The sequence below is a fragment of the Girardinichthys multiradiatus genome, chromosome 12 (genome assembly GCF_021462225.1).
Source record: "Girardinichthys multiradiatus isolate DD_20200921_A chromosome 12, DD_fGirMul_XY1, whole genome shotgun sequence".
In the NCBI taxonomy this organism is placed as follows: domain Eukaryota; kingdom Metazoa; phylum Chordata; class Actinopteri; order Cyprinodontiformes; family Goodeidae; genus Girardinichthys; species Girardinichthys multiradiatus.
In genome coordinates, this window is record NC_061805.1 from 52568996 (window position 1) to 52589195 (window position 20200).

The window sequence follows — 20200 nt, forward strand, 5'->3', positions numbered from 1 at the left end:
TTCATCCGAGTCACCAGTCTCAGAAATCGCAGGTTAACAGCAGCTCAGATTAGAGAACAGGTCAATGCCACACAGAGTTCTAGCAGCAGACACATCTCTAGAACAACTGTTAAGAGGAGACTGTGTGAATCAGGCCTTCATGGTAAAATAGCTGCTAGGAAACCACTGCTGAGGACAGGCAACAAGCAGAAGAGACTTGTTTGGGCTAAAGAACACAAGGAATGGACATTAGACCAGTGGAAATCTGTGCTTTGGTCTGATGAGTCCAAGTTTGAGATCTTTGGTTCCAACCATCGTGTCTTTGTGCGGCGCAGAAGAGGTGAACGGATGGACTCTACATGCCTGGTTCCCACCGTGAAGCATGGAGGAGGAGGTGTGATGGTGTGGGGGTGCTTTGCTGGTGACACTGTTGGGGATTTATTCAAAATTGAAGGCATACTGAACCAGCATGGCTACCACAGCATCTTGCAGCAGCATCATTTATTTTTCAACAGGACAATGACCCCAAACACACCTCCAGGCTGTGTAAGGTCTATTTGACCAAGAAGGAGAGTGATGGGGTGCTGCACCAGATGACCTGGCCTCCACAGTCACCGGACCTGAACCCAATCGAGATGGTTTGAGGTGAGCTGGACCGCAGAGTGAAGGCAAAAGGGCCAACAAGTGCATCTCTGGGAACTCCTTCAAGACTGTTGGAAAACCATTTCAGGTGACTACCTCTTGAAGCTCATCAACAGAATACCAAGAGTGTGTGGAGCAGTAATCAAAGCAAAAGGTGGCTACTTTGAAGAACCTAGAATATAAGACATATTTTCAGTTGTTTCACACTTTTTTGTTCAGTATATAATTCCACATGTGTTAATTCATAGTTTTGATGACTTCAGTGTGAAGCTACAATATTCATAGTCATGAAAATAAAGAAAACTCTTTGAATGAGAAGGTGTGTCCAAACCTTTGGTCTGTACTGTATATGGTAAATCTTTTCATTTTCCTACGCAGTTGCACATTCTTTGCATCTGAGAATGCTGCTTTTAACTGCTTATAACGGTGCAGTATTATTTTCTGAAGTTGTAAATTTTCCCTTACTGTGCATTTCAGAAGTAAGTCATTCTTATTGTATGTTTCATATTTTTACCTTTGTATGAATCTGATGCTTCGATTTGTCGTTCACTTTGCTGCTGGTACACCTGAACTTCCCCATTGAAGCACAACAAAGGAGATTTCTATTCTGTTCTATTGGATTTGAGAAAAAACATAAATCCTGAAATCAATTTAGAAATGTCTTAAAAACATGAGATGGATGAAGGGCAGTGAATACCAGTGGGTCTCTTAACCATGCAATGGTTAAGAGACATGGTGCTGGCAGGGATGTCGGGGCCCTCAGTGTTGATGATGAGGGTTTGGTTCATCTACTGTCCATTATATCATCAAGATATTCAGAGAATCTGGAGAAATCTCTGAACATAAGCAGCAAGAAGGAAAACCAACATTGACTGGCCGTAACCCTCGACCCCTCAGGAGGCACAGCATTAAAAGCCACCATCATTCTGTATTGTCAATTAACACAGTTCATCGCTACATCTAAGTTAAAACTCTACCATGCAACACTAAAGTCATATAACAACAACACCCATAAATGGCGCCGGCGTTTCTGGGCCCGGGCTCATCTGGGATGGACTGAAGCAAAGTGGAAAAGTGTGCTGTGGTCTGTAGAGTCCACATTTCAGATTCAGTTTGTGGAGATCATGGACATCGTATCCTCCGGGCCAAAGAGGAAAAGGACCATCTGGATTGTTATCATAGCAAAGTACAAAAGCCAGCATCTGTGATGGTATGGGGGTGTGTTAGTGCCCATGGCATCATGGGTAACTGGCACATTTGAGGAGGCACCATTAATGTTAAAAGGTACATCCAGATTCAGAAGCAACATCTGCTGTAATCCAAGCAAGTTCTTCTTCAGGGACGTCCCTGCTTATTTCAGCAAGACAATGCCAAGCCAAATTCTGCACATGTTCCAACAGCGTAGCTTCATAGTAAAAGAGTTCTGGTACTAGACTGGCCCAATTGCAGTCCAGACCTGTCCCCCATTGAAAATGTAGAGTATTATGAAGAGCTAAAAACGAGAACAAAGACTGTTGAGCAACTGAAGTTGTTCATCAAGCAAGAATAGGAAAGAATTTCAGCTACAAAGCTTCAACAATTAGTCCTCAGTTCCCAAACGCTTATTGAGTGTTACTAAAAGGAAAGGTGATGAAACACAGTGGTAAATATGACTCTGTCCAGCTTTGATGGAACGTGTTGCAGGCATTAAAATCAAGATAAGGGAGTGTTCGCAAAAAAACAATAAAGTTTATCAGATTGAACATTAAATATCTTGTGTTTGTAGTGGATTTAGTTGCATTTGCGTTGAACAGGATTAGCAGATCATTGGATTCTGGTTTTATTGTTTGACACAATATTCAAACTTTATTGGTACTGGAGTTGTAAATGAGCAACATCAGATTAGTAAAATAACAACTGATATTATTTATACAAGGGTATAAAAATGAATTTTGTGATCAAGTGGATTTTACAAGACATCATTATGGTTCTGCTGTCTGCCAGCTTGGATCCACTGACTTATTTCTGCTTATTGTTCAAAGCACAGAGTCTGGACTGCACACAACCATCTGAGGAAAACATTCAGTCTGAATAAGGGAAATCCTGGTTATGTTAGCATGGAACAATATTTCTATTGCAACTGGAGCTATTGCAATGCTAAAGCCATACATCAACAACACCCAGAAATGGTGCTGGCTTTTCTGGACCAAGCTCATCTGGGATGGACTGAAGCAAAGTGGAAAAGTGTGCTGTGGTCTGAAGAGTCCACATTTCAGATTCAGTTTCTGGAGATGTTAAAAGATACATCCAGGTTCCATCATTAAAAACCTTGAGCTGTTAAGCCAACACTAAGCAAACATTGAGCTAATATTAAGTTAACATTTAGCTAACATTAGCTGCTTTATTAGCTTTAACTCGTTATTCTTTCATCTTTAACATATGACGAAAGTTAGATGTCGTTGCTTCTTTACTTCAGTTTATGTCTGGTTGATCTCCTTGTAGTCTGTGCCAGCAACCTCAAGTATCCATGATTTTTCTCTGCTGTGTCAGATGTGAGAATCATGAGGATTTAGTGCAAACTGACTGAAAATGAATTAATCTGACTTTAAATGATGCTTGAAATGTGTACAGATATTATACAGAGGATCATCTAAATAAAATATTTTTTTTATCTAAAAAACTTTCATTTACAAATTTACATGTGGAAATATTGAAAGAAATTAATAAACAAAAGTATTTTTAAGCCTAAAAGCGTCCGACAGTCCTTTTATCGCTTCTCACAAGTTCAGTCTTAAATCATTGAACGTGTGACTCGAGTCCACACCTCTGATTCTTTTTTGTAATTTAAGACATGCCTGTTAGGTTAATTGGTAACTCTAAAATTGCCCTTAGGTGTATGAATGAGTGTGTGCTTGGTTGTTTGTGTGTTGCCCTGTGATGGACTGGTGACATGTTCAGGGTGACCCCGCCTCTCGCCTATAGACTGCTGGAGATAGGCACCAGCTTCCCTGCGACCCACTATGGAATAAGTGGTAGAAAATGACTGACTGACTGAAGATGTGAATTCCTGAAATCTCTTTTAATCTTTAGAGTTCTGAATGATGAGCTGAAAATTTTGTAAAGTCCCCAACAACACTGGTTATCTTTTGGAAACTTGCTTTGACCTGAAGCACCAGTGCAGGGGGCACTATGTCCACAAAACAGTTTATTTAACTGTGGATGTTCAGGGAGTAACTCCACTGTTCAGCTGTGTTTCTACGGTTTCAGTCCTCTGCTCATGAATTAAACATTATTTTCAACCATCTAATCTGACCTTAAGCTGTGCTCCACCACAGAGAACATTAAACTTTTATCTGCAGAACAAAGCAGAGCAGAACAGGGCAGCAAAGTGGCAGCCCTCAGTTTCTGAGCTGCTGGTTTGACTTCCAGCTGGGAATTTTTTAGCTTTGTTGTATTTTTCTTTATCCAAAGAAAATAAAGCCTGAGTTATTATGACATGGAGCTTCCGGGCATCCTGGTCTTAATAAACAGTTCTTCAGGTTTCTCAACATCTTTTTGGGTTTTCTGGGACTTTAGCTCCGTTTTCACACAGTTTCGATCCAGTTCTTGAACTGGACCATGACAGAACACTGTGTATTGTGAGTTTCAAAATAGGAAAGTAGAACAGAGCGGACACAGAGCTTGAAAGATGCCTTATTCTTCAGTGGATCCATGGATGGTCTTTACAGTGTCTTAGGTGTGAGTTTCCATGACTTGTGGTAGACCATCACAGGTCATGGAGGGTATACAGGTCCTTCTCAAAATATTAGCATATTGTGATAAAGTTCATCATTTTCCATAATGTCATGATGAAAATTTAACATTCATATATTTTAGATTCATTGCACACTAACTGAAATATTTCAGGTCTTTTATTGTCTTAATACGGATGATTTTAGCATACAGCTCATGAAAACCCAAAATTCCTATCTCACAAAATTAGCATATTTCATCCGACCAATAAAAGAAAAGTGTTTTTAATACAAAAAACGTCAACCTTCAAATAATCATGTACAGTTATGCACTCAATACTTGGTCGGGAATCCTTTGGCAGAAATGACTGCTTCAATGCGGCGTGGCATGGAGGCAATCAGCCTGTGGCACTGCTGAGGTCTTATGGAGGCCCAGGATGCTTCGATAGCGGCCTTTAGCTCATCCAGAGTGTTGGGTCTTGAGTCTCTCAACGTTCTCTTCACAATATCCCACAGATTCTCTATGGGGTTCAGGTCAGGAGAGTTGGCAGGCCAATTGAGCACAGTGATACCATGGTCAGTAAACCATTTACCAGTGGTTTTGGCACTGTGAGCAGGTGCCAGGTCGTGCTGAAAAATTAAATCTTCATCTCCATAAAGCTTTTCAGCAGATGGAAGCATGAAGTGCTCCAAAATCTCCTGATAGCTAGCTGCATTGACCCTGCCCTTGATAAAACACAGTGGACCAACACCAGCAGCTGACACGGCACCCCAGACCATCACTGACTGTGGGTACTTGACACTGGACTTCTGGCATTTTGGCATTTCCTTCTCCCCAGTCTTCCTCCAGACTCTGGCACCTTGATTTCCGAATGACATTCAGAATTTGCTTTCATCTGAAAAAAGTACTTTGGACCACTGAGCAACAGTCCAGTGCTGCTTCTCTGTAGCCCAGGTCTGGGGAATGCGGCACCTGTAGCCCATTTCCTGCACACGCCTGTGCACGGTGGCTCTGGATGTTTCTACTCCAGACTCAGTCCACTGCTTCCGCAGGTCCCCCAAAGTCTGGAATCGGCCCTTCTCCACAATCTTCCTCAGGGTCCGGTCACCTCTTCTCGTTGTGCAGCGTTTTCTGCCACACTTTTTCCTTCCCACAGACTTCCCACTGAGGTGCCTTGATACAGCACTCTGGGAACAGCCTATTCGTTCAGAAATGTCTTTCTGTGTCTTACCCTCTTGCTTGAGGGTGTCAATAGTGGCCTTCTGGACAGCAGTCAGGTCGGCAGTCTTACCCATGATTGGGGTTTTGAGTGATGAACCAGGCTGGGAGTTTTAAAGGCCTCAGGAATCTTTTGCAGGTGTTTAGAGTTAACTCGTTGATTCAGATGATTAGGTTCATAGCTCGTTTAGAGACCCTTTTAATGATATGCTAATTTTGTGAGATAGGAATTTTGGGTTTTCATGAGCTGTATGCCAAAATCATCCGTATTAAGACAATAAAATACCTGAAATATTTCAGTTAGTGTGCAATGAATCTAAAATATATGAATGTTAAATTTTCATCATGACATTATGGAAAATAATGAACTTTATTACAATATGCTAATATTTTGAGAAGGACCTGTAGACCATGCTCAAACTGGCCTCAGCTGGACGTTCCTTCTGGTTTCTTATCATAGCAGTGGTGTATTGGGATCCTAAGCTGAGTGTAGCAGTAGCAGTGTATCCATGACGTTGGGACCCTGGACACTGTGTGGCATAATGACTGAGAATCTGAGGTAGGACTGTCTAAGGTTGTCACCCTGGTTTTTGCCCAGACTCGCCTCCGACGGTTTGTTCCTGTTCTTCCCTCGCTTCTCGGATTAGAGAAGATACTTGAGGGTTTCCAACCTGCAACCAAGCCGTGATCTACCGGACATATTCATCAGCTGGCCGCTTCCAAACTTCATCCATCAAGGACAACTAGACTGAACCCTGTCCACCCTCCACCCCACCCATGCCCAACAATCTACACAGATTCTGCAGAACTGGACGCTGTCCTCCTGGATCAAGTCACTAGAGGCAAACTTCAGACTTACCCTCATCAACCTCAGCCGCTTCCAGTTTCCCCACGTACTCTCCTCCTGGCAGTTCACACCCCCTAATCTAGTAAGATACAGTTTCAGTCAGTATTTGCTCTTCAAAGTAAACCGTTTATCACATTCTGCTTTTCTCTCACACAGTTGACGAGAGTTTCCAGCCGGTATAGACCTAACATCTACGTTCCTCTAATAAACCTGTTAAACTTTTCGGATTCTCCTGAGAGTTCTCTGCATGTGGGTCAAATCAGTGTCTAAAACGATGACAGAACACTCGAGCCAACCGGACCCAGCAGATGCACTCAAGGGAATTATCTCTGATCACTCTCATCAGATTCATGCTCACGATTCCAATATCTGTGCCCTGGCCGAACAACAGAGACAAACAAACCTGCAGCTCAAACAGATATCCGCCATGTTGCAGCATTCTCTGAGTAGAGTAACCACTCCAACCACAGAGAGCGCAGTAGCAAATCCCGAGACACAACGGCTCCCTCACGTTCGTGACGTCACTTCCCCTAGTCCAGAGAAATATTCTGGTGAGGCGGTGATTGTAGAGGTTTTTTACTACAGTGCTTGCTAGTCTTTAACTGTTCTCCACAATCATTTCCCCATGATGACACCAAGATTTCCTAAATTAGTATATTGGTCTGCTAACAGGGAAAGCTCTTAAGTGGGCAGAGTCTCATTTTCCTAGCTGTTCTCAATTTGGTTGTTCCTTTTCTAACTTTGAAAAGGGGTTTAGAGAGATATTTTCTTTTGAGTCTGACCAGGTTACTACAGGGCGTAAATTATAGGCTTTGAAACAGGGTAACAGGCCTGTTACAGAGCCATTGATTTCCGTATCGTAGTGGCAGCCTCTGGCTGGAATAGCTGGGCTCTTAGATCCGCATTTTTTTATGCTTTGAATGAACCACTTAAGGATGAACTAGCACTAGTTGAGGAACCAGAGTCTTTAGAGGGGCTAATCGCTAAAGCTATCAGATTGGATAGTAGAATGAGAGAGAGAAGGAGATTTTGTCATGAACACAGTGCTGCCAGAATTCAGCTTACCTACCAGTCACCTACTGTTCTGAAAACGTCATCTTCAGACACAGGTATTGAGGCTGAGCCCATGCAGATAGGACGAGCTCATCCATCTATAGAAGAAAGTCAGAAACGTAGACAGACTAGGCAGTGTTTTTATTGTGGTTCAGCTGAACACTTTATTGCTGACTGTCCTTCCTGCCTCCTGCGGCCAAAAGAGTTGGTCCGTCGGTAGAAGGGGGGGTACCCACGGACCGAAAAATGTACCCGTTACCCTCCAGATTTTGTTTATAGGCCTCACTACTCTCGCATCAATCTACCCAGAACTTGTCCGCCTTAATTGATTCTGGTAGCGAACAAAATCTTATAGATGAAGATTTAGTTAAAAGAGCCCAGATCGAAACTGAACCTCTTACTAAACCCTGCTTAGTTTCTGCTTTAAATGGACAAGGACTTTGGCGTATAACTCATCGCACCAAGCCTTTAGTGTTGTTGCTCTCTGGTAATCACAGAGAGGAGATTTCTTTTTTGTGTTTCCTATAGCCTCAAATGACATAGTGTTAGGTTTCCCATGGTTATGTGAACACAGTCCACACCTAAATTGGCCCGAAGGTCGTATTGAATCATGGTCCTCTAAGTGTCATACATGTTGCCTTAAGACAGCTATTATTCAGCCTCATTCCACTCCTGTTGAAGATGTAAGTGAGTACCCGGATTTGTCCCAGGTTCCTACTATATACCACGATCTGAAACAGGTCTTCAATAAAACTAAAGTGCTTTCCTTAACCCCCCCCCCCCCCGATCGGCCATACGATTGCGCCATTGATCTACTTCCTGGTGCGCCGCTACCCTCTAGTAGGTTATACAACATCTCCGGGTCAGAACAAGAGTCCCTAGAGACCTACATAAATGAATCGCTAGATGCAGGATTAATCCAGCCGTCTTCTTCACCATTAGGGGCGGGGTTCTTCTTTGTAGGCAAGATAGATGGGTCTCTCCGACCATGTAGTGACTATAGGGTATTGAATCAGATAACAGTTAAAAACAAGTATCCACTTCCTCTCCTCACTTCGGCTTTTGAACCAGTACGTGAAGCTACCATCTTTTCTAAATTAGATTTCAGAAACGCTTATCACTTGGTCAGAATCCGCCACTGGGACAAGTGGAAGACAGCATTCAAAACACCTTTGGGACATTTTGAGTATCGAGTAATGCCTTTCGGCCTTTGTAATGCCCCAGCAGTATTTCAGTCATTAGTCAACGACGTACTCAGAGACTTTTTTTGAATGTTTTTGTTTACCTCGATGACATCTTGATCTACTCACGTGACTTAACGGAACACCAGCAACACGTTCGCCTTGTCCTCAAGAGACTATTGGAGAATTGTCTGTTTGTAAAAGCAGAGAAGTGTGAATTTCACAAGAAGTCAGTTACTTTCCTGGGATTCATTTTCGAGGGTGGATAGGTTCGCTCCGACCCGGACAAGGTGAAAGCGGTTCTCGAATGACCAGTACCTGACTCACGCAAGCAGTTGCAACGTTTCCAGGGGTTCGCCAATTTTTACTGTGGGTTCATCAAAAACTACAGCCAGACAGCAGCACCGCTAACAGCATTAACATCTACTAAGATCACCTTCAGTTGGGGTCCTGAAGCAGATAAGGCCTTCCTCTTCCTCTTCCTCAAGCAGAAATTTGCCCAGGCTCCCATCTTGATTCATCCTGATCCTTCCAGACAATTTGTGCTGGAGGTCGATGCTTCTGACACTGGGGTTGGAACTGTTTTATCTCAGCAATCAGGGGAAGATGGCAAGCTCCATCCTTGTGGGTTCTTCTCTCACCGACTTAGCAACAATGAACGCAATTATGATGTAGGAGACAGAGAACTGCTAGCGATCAAGTTAGCCCTAGAGGAATGGCGGCATTGGTTAGAGGGTGCTGTGCATCCCATTTAGTGTGGACTGACCATAGGAACCTGGCATATTTGCAATCAGCTAAAAGACTGAACTCACGACAGGCACGTTGGTCACTTTTCTTCTCTCGTTTTGACATTTCTATTTCATTCAGACCAGGTACCAAGAACGTCAGACCGGATGCACTTTCCCGGCAGTTCTCACCCGACAGCTTCGACAAGGTACTGGAACCTATTGTTCTTCCCAATTGGACAGTTGGAACTTTAACTTGGGAGATTGAAGATAGGATAGCTCAGGCTCTGCAAACTGACCCGGATCCTGGAACAGGGCCTGCCAACCGTACTGATGTACCAGTAGTTGTGAGGACTCAACTTATCCGGTGGTTTCACACCGCCCAGTTTTCGGCTCACCCTGAGGTGAGTCGAACCCTTGCCTTAATACGTAGGCGAATTTGGTGGCCATCCCAGATGAAGGTGATAAAGCCGTCACCTCCGTTCATTGTCACATCCGCCGTTGCAAACAGCTTTGGGCTGCGACGGTTTGGGCACTTCACCGTACGGCTACTCAGAACAAGAGAATTGCAGATCGCAAACGTTGTCCGTCAGTATTTGCTCTTCAAAGTAAACCGTTATTCACATTCTGCTTTTCTCTCACACAGTTGACGAGTTTCCAGCCTGTACAGACCTAACATCTACGTTCCTCTAATAAACCTTCACCTTTACATTACACCCCAGGCTGTGGTGAGGCTGTGGAAGTCAAGGTGCTGGTTCTGTGTACAGCATTGTAAGGGAGAGGGGAAGCATTATATCTTCTGATTATGACTACTTTTATCTTAATGATCCGTTGGTTTGGCACAGGTTTCATGACCCAAACCCAGTCCGTTTATCTGGGCTTGGGACCAACATTTGGGATCCAACAGCATCGTGTGCTAAAGTTCTAACTGAAACACGTACATCCCTTAAGAAAGCATTTATTTAAATAAAGCTCTACTTGCTGGATGCAGACGTTACTTTTGGTCAGTAAAAAATAGTTAATGTTCACGCTTCAGTTTTTAACCACATGTTGTAGTATGAACTGAATGCTTCATTTTATTGTAAAGTTTCACAGTTTTTGTAAACGCTGTTTGGATTGACATTTAATCTACCCTGGTTCTGGTTATTCTTTGTAAGGTTACCAGGTATTTCCTCCTAACTCCATCTTTGATGAGCTCTTTGTGACCTGACAGGACGTTACAGGAGGTCTTCCTCTCAGCTTTGAACATCAGAGATTCAGTTGTGACTGCAGCAGCCGAGGAAGCCGGTTTCGGTTTCTCCACCAATGCTGATGAAGCTGTTCATTGTGTGCTGCGCTCAAACAGGAAGTGCTCTGTGTGTGTGTGTGTGTGTGTGTGTCAGTGCCTGCAGTCGGTCGTGCTTGCAGAGGAGGACAGAGGCAGTGTGTGTGTAGCACAGCATGTAGTCTGACACCATTTAAATCCACTCAGAGAGAAAAACACTCATATAGGAAATAAAGAGATGACCACAAAGAAAAATGAGTCCAAATCTACTTCCACACTTCATCCATTAACCAGCTGCCTCGGTCCCTGAGAAGAAGACAGATTTCCACTCCATTCACATGGAAATAAAAACACAGGGAGATCAGAGAGGAGAGGAGCAGATAACAGTTCAGATTATCTCTCAGAAAGAAGAGCTCAGCTTTGAAACTAAACATGGAGTCAGACAGCAGGAAAAATCAGGATTTACACGTCTGTCCTAGAAAAACCAATCACCCCAGAGGCTCTGAAACAGTAACGAGTTAGAAGACAGAAACAAGTCTCAGCCGGCAAACCTGCGAGGACAAGATGCTGGCTGTTAGTGGTGGAGACAGGACAGGAAAAGACAAACAGGAAAGACGAGACAAACACTGGAGACCACACAGGCTGACCCTCTTCCCTTCTCCTTTGCAAGAGGACAAAGTAATCAGTGTGGGAATAAACCTGGAACCTGAGCTGCCTGCAGGCACCCAACACGTCTGTCAGACTGACTGACTGACTGACTGACTGACTGACTGTCTGTGGGACAGGTAAGTGATGGATGAGGGGCAGATGTGATGGATCAGCTGGGTGTTGATGGAGCTGCTGATGAGAGGACAAAGAGGACAGATGACAACTGAAGTGATCCGTGCTGATGGGACGAATCAGGAATGTGAGGAAAATGAGAGTAATGGAGTGAAGAAGAGGAGGAGACAGACAGGAAACAAAAAAAGAAGAACATATGGACAGAGGGGAGGAGGACAGGTGGTCTTCATGTCCTTACCGTGGCATCCCCAGGGGCCATACGGTGTTTGAGGTCGGAGGTCGAGGTGATGGACCTAAAAGAGGTTTGGGGCTCGGGCACTGCTCTACCACTTTTCCTATCCTACAATAAATCATATGATAGGGGCACACACACATTAACAAGCAGCAGAGACACTGCAGCTCACACTCACGCCAGTAGGGGGCGACATGTGTGCATGTGTGTGACGGACAGCAGTGAAGCAGCTGGATGCAGGGAAACACTACCAGAGTTAAAGAGGAAAGACGAAAGACACAGAAGAGCTGATGCCTCATTGGCTTCGCTCCTGTCAGCTCCTCCACCATATTGTGAGGGGCGAGCTGAGCTGGGAAATATTCCATGCAGTCTGTCTGTCTGTCTGTCTGTCACCTCCACTTTCAATAAAACCTGAAATAATCTTTGGTAATCAGTGTTGGCTAAAATGAGTGAAAATCACCTTGAAATACCCTTTAAAATGTGAGAGCTTCTCCTGTAAAACCAGTCTGGGCTTTCTGTTTTCACAAAATGAAATAATTACAGAAAATGTGAAGGTTTCTACAAACATATTCCAGTTCTAAACTGGAATACTGTCATTCCTCTAATAGTAACATCTGACAATCAATACAGAGCTGCTGATTCCTCCAGAAACAAACACACCGTGTGATTTCAGGCGTCCCGCAGGTCGGACTGAGTGTGCTCCATGTTGGAAAATCCTGAGCAGCTCAAAGGTTTTTCTTCTGATTCAGTCATGATAAAGTTTGAATCTGGCTTCAGGTTTGAACGTTATGAATGAGCCTGGGTCAGAAACCCAGGCAGGCTGAGAACCTGCATCCATCTGCTGAGCATCATTATCCAGCCGGAGTTACAGTTAACTCTCGATATGCTGATTCAGCAGCAAAACATGAAAACTTCTGCTTTCTTTTAAATATATTCTGTTCTTCCTCTCATGTTTGTTTCCGCGCTCAGATTTAATGCTTCTCGTACTGCTCGCCATCTTCTCTTGCACAAACTTCCTCTCTGCACAGGTCAAAATGGCGCCCTCAGGTCTGTCTACCCAAAGTGTTTCATTGCCTAGTAACTGCTCCAGCCAATAGAATGAGAGGTGCGTTTGTTTTCTTCTACTGGGAGCGTTTATGTTGCAGCGATAAAAGGCTACAGGTGCCACTGGCCCACTGGATGAAGGGAAAGCAGCTTCAGCTTTCTGCTCCGTGTTACAACAGTCAGGGAGTCATGACAAGTGTGTGACCTCACATGTCAGTTTAACAGTTTTCTAGCAGGTCAAAACCTAAAGAGAAGGATTCTGGCAATATGAGCTGCGACCGTTACCTTCGCATTGATTTAACATGACAGACAGCAGATACAAAGAAGGCAAGGAGGAGAAAATATCGGAGCAAAAAACATTAAGTCTGACTGCAGAAACAAAGATGGGAGGGAGAACAGAATATATTTGAAAGAATGTAGATGTTTTGAGCGCAAATCTCGCTCCTAAATTAGAAATATAAACTTTGCATATTTGGCTTTTTCATTCCTCAATATAGAAGCAGTTTGTGGGAATGTGTCAGTTTAGCAGAACCGTGGGGAACCAGAACTTCAGATGCTCAACGTTGACGGAGAGCATTGTGTTGTGGTCTACTGTGTGTGTGTTTGTGTGTTTGATCCATCTGTTCAGCACAGCAGCAGGTTTTCTGTGCGCCTGCAGCCCTCAGTCTGTTCCTGCTGATGTCCCAACACAAACCCTCCCTCCGTGTGTGTGTGTTTATTCTGTTTGAGTGCATTAGAGACTTCCTGATCAGCCATAACATTATGACCAGCTGGCTAACATTGTGCAGCCCTGGTTCAGTTTCATTTGTATTCACCTCTTCCTTCTGTGTGCTGAAGAGGGTCCCATTAATTATTTAAAAGAAATGAGCAGCAAAAACTAGCCGCTATTGTTTCTTCTCAGTTACAGCGAGAATATGACGGCATATCGGGGTCGGGTCGAAGAGGCCGACAAACATTTAACTACAAAAACCGACATTATGAGAATCGTTTATGTTCTAAAGCAGATGTAAACTTTGAGGGAGGAGCTGCCCTTGTTGATTTTTCACATTCATCAGACAAGACTTCAAATATAAGGATGACAAACATCAGAGTAAAAGCAGAAAAATAAACTCATCTTTTAAAGTTTATAGTAGGGCTGTTGTAAACGATTATTTTAGAATAGAGTATTCTATCGATTATTCTGACGATTAATCGAGTAATCGAATAAAAATTCTGTTTTGCCGTAGCCACTTAAGATAGTAGAAATATATGAAGGGGGGTGACCGAGCTTCAAGATGGCAGCATAGTGAATAGCTCCGGAGACATGGCTCTAACCTTTCTTTAAAACCCTTGTAAAAGTTGGAAGCAAGAACTCGCAATATAAGGCTCAGATATGTCTAAAGCCTCATCAGTGAAAAAGTGTGAAATTTTTTCGAGAAGACACAAGATAAGTGCCAGGACTACAACATCGACTCCAGCGTGCAGTACTGAAGCTAACATGGCTACAATAGCCGAAGTGCTAGAGGAGCTGAAGCTGCTACGGTTGGATTTTGGAGCCATTCTGGACAGTATATATGGAAGACCGACAAGAATGGCGAACGCTGTGGCTGCACTGGAGAGAAGAAAATCTATGTGTGTTTGGCATTCAGGTGGGGACCTCACATTTCTCCAGTGACTTGTTGAAGATCCTTGTGAAGATCGGAGCGAGTTGATTTGCACAGGCTTTCAGACATGATGGGGAGATGTTATCAGGTCCTCCAGCTTTCTTTGTTTTCATGCGCTGAAAGAGCCTGTTTACATCTTCCTCAGAGATCTTTAGTGCAGGTAGAGGATCTGAAGGTAGGAGGTTGGTAGCTTTGTGGGAAGAACTTGTTCCTGAATGGGATGTAGAGGAGATGGTTTGAGGTGTGAATGGCTTCTTGTCATGTCTGCAGTAGAAACCATTCAGATGGATGGCCAGGAGACGACTCTGTTCAGGATGGGTGGAGGGGCTCCTATAGGCAGTCAGGTTTCTCAGACCAGTCCATACAGCTGAAGTGTCACCAGTAGAAAGGATGTTCTTCAGCTTCTCACTGTAGCTTCTCTTAGCTGCTTGATCTCCTTTGTTAGTCTGTTCCTGGCCTGCCTGTACCGCGCCCAATCTCCACTGCTGTGAGCTAATTCCTTTTCTCTGTGCAGATTCCTGAGGTGTGGAGTAAACCATGGATTGTTGTTCCCAAAGGTGCAGAAGGTCTTGGTCTGCACACACATGTCCTCACAGAAACTGATGTATGATGTCACCACATCAGTTAGTTGGTTTAAGTCAGTGGCTGAAGTTTCAAAAACAGTCCAGTCTGTGCATTCAAAGCAGGTCTGTAGCATCTGCTTTGATTCCTCAGTCCACTTCTTAACAGTGTGAACCTTGGGTTTGGAAGCTCTTAGTCTCTGTCTGTAGGTTGGGATGAGATGGATTAGATAATGATCTGAAAAACCCAGAGCAGCCCTGGTAACAGCATGATATGAGTCCTTTAAAGCTGTGTAACAATGGTCCAGTGTGTTTTTATCTCTGGTGGGACACTTAATATGCTGTCTGTATTTGGGGAGTTCATTTGAGAGGTTTGCTCTGTTAAAATCTCCCAGTATTATGATGAAAGAGTTCGTGTATTTTTTCTCCAGGTCTGTAATCATCTCAGCAAGATGTTTTTCAGCAGCAGAAGTTCAGCCATGAGGTGGAAAATATGAGCCGATTATTATAAACGAGGAAAACTCTCTCAGTGAATAAAACGGTTTACAGTTTATGGAAAATGACTCCAGATCAGGACTACATGTTTTTTCCAGCACTTTTACGTCTCTGCACCAACCTTCATTTATATAAAAGCAGATTCCGCCTCCTCTCTTCTTCCCCGATAGCTCCACGCTGCGATCCGCTCTGAGCAGCTGGAAGTCCAGCATCAGCAGTGCTCGGTCCGGGATGTTTTCATTCAGCCATGTCTCGGTGAAGCAGAGAACCGCTGATCCACGGAGGTCTGAGTTTTTACCGGTGAGAAGAAGCAGCTCGTCCATCTTGTTGTTTAGAGAGCGGACATTTGCCAGGTGGATTGAAGGCAGTGGTGTTTGTAGTCCTCTTTTGCGGAGCTTTACCAGCACGCTTTCCCCTCCGCCGTTTTCGGCGCAGGATCCTGTATAGAGCCGCAGCTCCGCTTGCCAGGAGCTCAGTGAACCTCAGATCGATGAAAGATGGTGAAAAAAACCCAAGAGAGGACTCTCTGATGTTGAGAAGTTCCTCTCTACTGAATGAGACCACAGGACTGTGGCTCGAAAAACATAAAAAGGCACAAAATACAAAAACAAAGAGAGAGCGAAGCTCCGAGGCGGTCATCGTCGGCGCCATCTTGGTTGAAAAAGTTTCTATCATATCAACAAGGGTTAACCATTTACTTTATTTTATACTGTCTACTATGTGGAGTTTTGGTTTGGAGAGTTGGTGAGATCATGTTGAAAAGTTGCTCCTTAGTGGGATGGATCAACGTCCTCCAAATGTTCAGTTCAAGGGAAGGGGAATGCATTTCAGTTAAAGAAGTGCAAATGTTCAATAAGGGACTGTTTCATGTCGAGTTTTGTGTGTTGTACGAGTGGTTGTGTGAATGTTTGTACGAATGTTTGTACGAGCCTGCATTTTCAATACTATTTTTCCCTACTTTACTTTTGTATCCAACAAATTGAATAATTTGATATCCTGGAAAGGACAAACAACATAAATATCTTGAATATTAGAATTACAAGCTGGAATGTCAGGGGCATAAGGAAATTAACTAAACTGAACCAAGTCCTTAATAGATTAAAACATTTGAAATCTAAAATAATTTTCCTACAGGAAACTCATTTAACTATGTCAGAAATACATTTCATAACTAAAAGATGGCAACGTCAAGTCTATCACACTTCTTTCACTAGATACGCCAGAGGAGTTATTGTTCTTATACATAAATCAATACTGTTCCAAACAATAAAATCAATCAGTGACCCGAAAGGGAGATATATCATTGTACAAGGACATATAGCAACATTAGAAATAAATTTGGTGAATATTTATGGAGCCAGTGAAGATAACCCATCTTTTTAAGAAAATGTATTTGACTTTGGCAACCCTGGAAGGATTAGACATTATAGGAGGAGACCTTAATTGTACTCTAGACCCAGGTCTAGATAAATCGACTCAAATTGACGCAACTCATACACAAACCAGGAAAGTTCTCCTTACCTATATAAAAGGTTTAAATATAAATGAAATATGGAGAACAAGAAACCCCAATAAGGAGGAATTTTCATGTTACTCAAGTTCACAGCAGTCCCATTCGCGCATTGATTACTTCCTTATTTCAATGGAGCTGATACCTAAAGTGGAAAACTGTGTGTATAATAGTATTGTAATTAGGGATCATGTGGCAGTATCCCTTGAAATTAAATTAAATAAGATTGAGCAAGATGTGAAACGATGGAGGATGCAGACTTTCTTGCTAAAAGACCCAATATTTATTGCACATATAGAAACATGCATTGATAAATATTTTGAAATAAATACAGAAGAAACCAAAGCTAGTATCAGATGGGAAGCCTTTAAAGCTTATAGTAGAGGAGAAATTATAACCTACAATAGTAACAAAAATAAAAAAATGTAACCAGGAGTTACTTCCCTTAAACGCCTTTCTATATTCCTCAGATGTAAAGACACTTAAAAAAAGAACAAAGAACCATTTCCTGAAAAACACAATTATAACTTGGCTTGAGGGACACAAACATATAGGAGATGCTCCAAAATGATCACAGTTTACACCTATTTGGGGTAATGATACATTTTCCCTGGCGGACCAATCGGCCAGGGATGTATTCAACTCTCACCTCCGGGAGAACTTTGACCAGATGCCGAGGGATGTTGGAGACATAGAGTCCGAGGTGCTCCAGGAGTATGGAATCGGGGGCCCTTTACTAGGGGCCATCCGGTCTCTGTACGAGCGGAGCAGGAGTTTGGTCCGCATTGCCGGCACTAAGTCGGACCTGTTCCTGGTGCATGTTGGACTCCGGCAGGGCTGCCCTTTGTCACCGGTACTGTTCATAACTTTTATTGACAGGATTTCTAGACACAGCCAAGGGCCGGAGGGGGTCTGGTTTGGGGACCAGAGGATTTCGTCTCTTCTTTTTGCAGATGACGTGGTCCTGCTGGCCCCCTCTAGCCAAGACCTACAGCATGCGCTGTGGCGGTTCACAGCCAAGTGTGAAGCGGCTCGGATGAAGATCAGCTCCTCCAAGTCCGAGGCCATGGTTTTCGACCGGAAAAGGGTGGCTTGTCTTCTTCAGGTTGGAGGGGAGTTCCTGCCTCAAGTGGAGGAGTTCAAGTATCTCGGGGTCTTGTTCACGAGTGAGGGAAGAATGGAGCGGGAGATCAACAGACGGATCGGTGCGGCTGCCGCAGTAATGGGGGCGCTGTGCCGGTTCGTTGTGGTGAAGAGAGAGCTGAGCCGAAAAGCAAAGCTCTCAATTTACCGGTCGGTCTACGTTCCTACCCTCACCTATGGCCATGAACTTTGGGTCATGACCGAAAGAACGAGATCCTGGATACAAGCGGCTGAAATGAGCTTCCTCCGTAGGGTGGCCGGGCACTCCCTTAGAGATAGGGTGAGTAGCTCGGAGTAGAGCCGCTGCTCCTCCACATTGAGAGGAGCCAGTTGAGGTGGCTCGGGCATCTATACCGGATGCCTCCTGGACGCCTTCCTCGGGAGGTGTTCCAGGCACCTCCCACCGGGAGGAGGCCCAGGACACGCTGGAGGGACTATGTCTCTCAGCTGGCCTGGGAACGCCTTGGGCTCCCCCTGGAGGAACTGGAGGTGGTGTCTGGGGAGAGGGACGTCTGGGCGTCTCTGCTGAGTCTGCTGCCCCCGCGACCCGATCCCGGATAAAGCGGAAGACGACGAGTACGAGTACGATAAATTTCCCCATGGCAAAAAGGATGGAGGATTTAAAATAAGGAAAACACAAGGTATTCAGAAAATCTAAGATTTATATGCAGATGACAGAATGCACACTTTCGATCAACTATGTAACAAGTATTTAATACCCCCAAAGCATTTTTTAAAATATCTACAACCAAAAAACTATGAAGCAACCAAAATTAAACAGATAAGCGACATCCAACCCTTAACTAAAATAGAAGAAGTGTGTGTAAAGGACTTAAAAGGGAGGGGCATCCTATCTGTGTATCATAATTTATTAATGTACACATCTGTAAACTCAGCAATTGATAAGTTGGATGCATGGAGAAAAGATATTCGTGAAGATATAAATGAGGAGGACTGGAATCACACTTGTTTAAAAGCACAAAAACAAACAATAAAAACGCAATTTAAACTTCTGCAATATAAATGGCTGATGAGAACATATATTACACCTGTTAGGCTTCATTACATGTCCAGTAACACCAGATACCTGTACAAAATGTTTGCTTGAAAAAGGAACTCTACTCCATCGTCTATGGAAATGTTCAAAAATACAGGAATTTTGGAAGATTGTTATCAGAGATTTGTCTATACTGTTTAAGATTAACATCCCCTTAAATGTCAAACTTTGTGTTCTTGGAATCTATCCAATAGAATTTAAATAATCAATGAAGAAGACTAAACTGATGGATTATGGACTGCTACAAGCCAGGAGATCTATTGTACTTTGCTGGAGGAACGTACAGAGGTTGGACAATGAAAGTGAAACACCTGGTTTTAGACCACAATAATTTATTAGTATGGTGTAGGACCTCCTTTTGCAGCCAATACAGCATCAATTCATCTTGGGAATGACATATACAAGTCCTGCACAGTGGTCAGAGGGATTTTAAGCCATTCTTCTTGCAGGATAGTGGCCAGGTCACTACGTGATACTGGTGGAGGAAAACGTTTCCTGACTCGCTCCTCCAAAACACCCCAAAGTGGCTCAATAATATTTAGATCTGGTGACTGTGCAGGCCATGGGAGATGTTCAACTTCACTTTCATGTTCATCAAACCAATCTTTCAGCAGTCTTGCTGTGTGTATTGGAGCATTGTCATCCTGATACACGGCACCGCCTTCAGGATACAATGTTTGAACCATTGGATGCACATGGTCCTCAAGAATGGTTCGGTAGTCCTTGGCAGTGACGCGCCCATCTAGCACAAGTATTGGGCCAAGGGAATGCCATGATATGGCAGCCCAAACCATCACTGATCCACCCCCATGCTTCACTCTGGGCATGCAACAGTCTGGGTGGTACGCTTCTTTGGGGCTTCTCCACACCATAACTCTCCTGGATGTGGGGAAAACAGTAAAGGTGGACTCATCAGAGACCAATACATGTTTCACATTGTCCACAGCCCAAGATTTGCGCTCCTTGCACCATTGAAACCGACGTTTGGCATTGGCATGAGTGACCAAAGGTTTGGCTATAGCAGCCCGGCTGTGTATATTGACCCTGTGGAGCTCCTGACGGACAGTTCTGGTGCAAACAGGAGAGTTGAGGTGCACATTTAATTCTGCCGTGATT

At 43.7% G+C, this 20200-nt stretch overlaps 1 protein-coding gene across 1 annotated transcript in view; it reads right to left on the reverse strand.

Moving 5' to 3' along the window:
* The window catches only part of grin1b (glutamate receptor, ionotropic, N-methyl D-aspartate 1b), a 100465-nt gene that overhangs the window by 1869 nt on the left and 78396 nt on the right, over positions 1-20200 (reverse strand). Inside the window, exon 22 of the mRNA XM_047381723.1 lies at positions 11639-11740. Coding sequence (XP_047237679.1) covers positions 11639-11740 — 102 coding nt within the window. The remainder of the gene's footprint in view (positions 1-11638; positions 11741-20200) is intronic.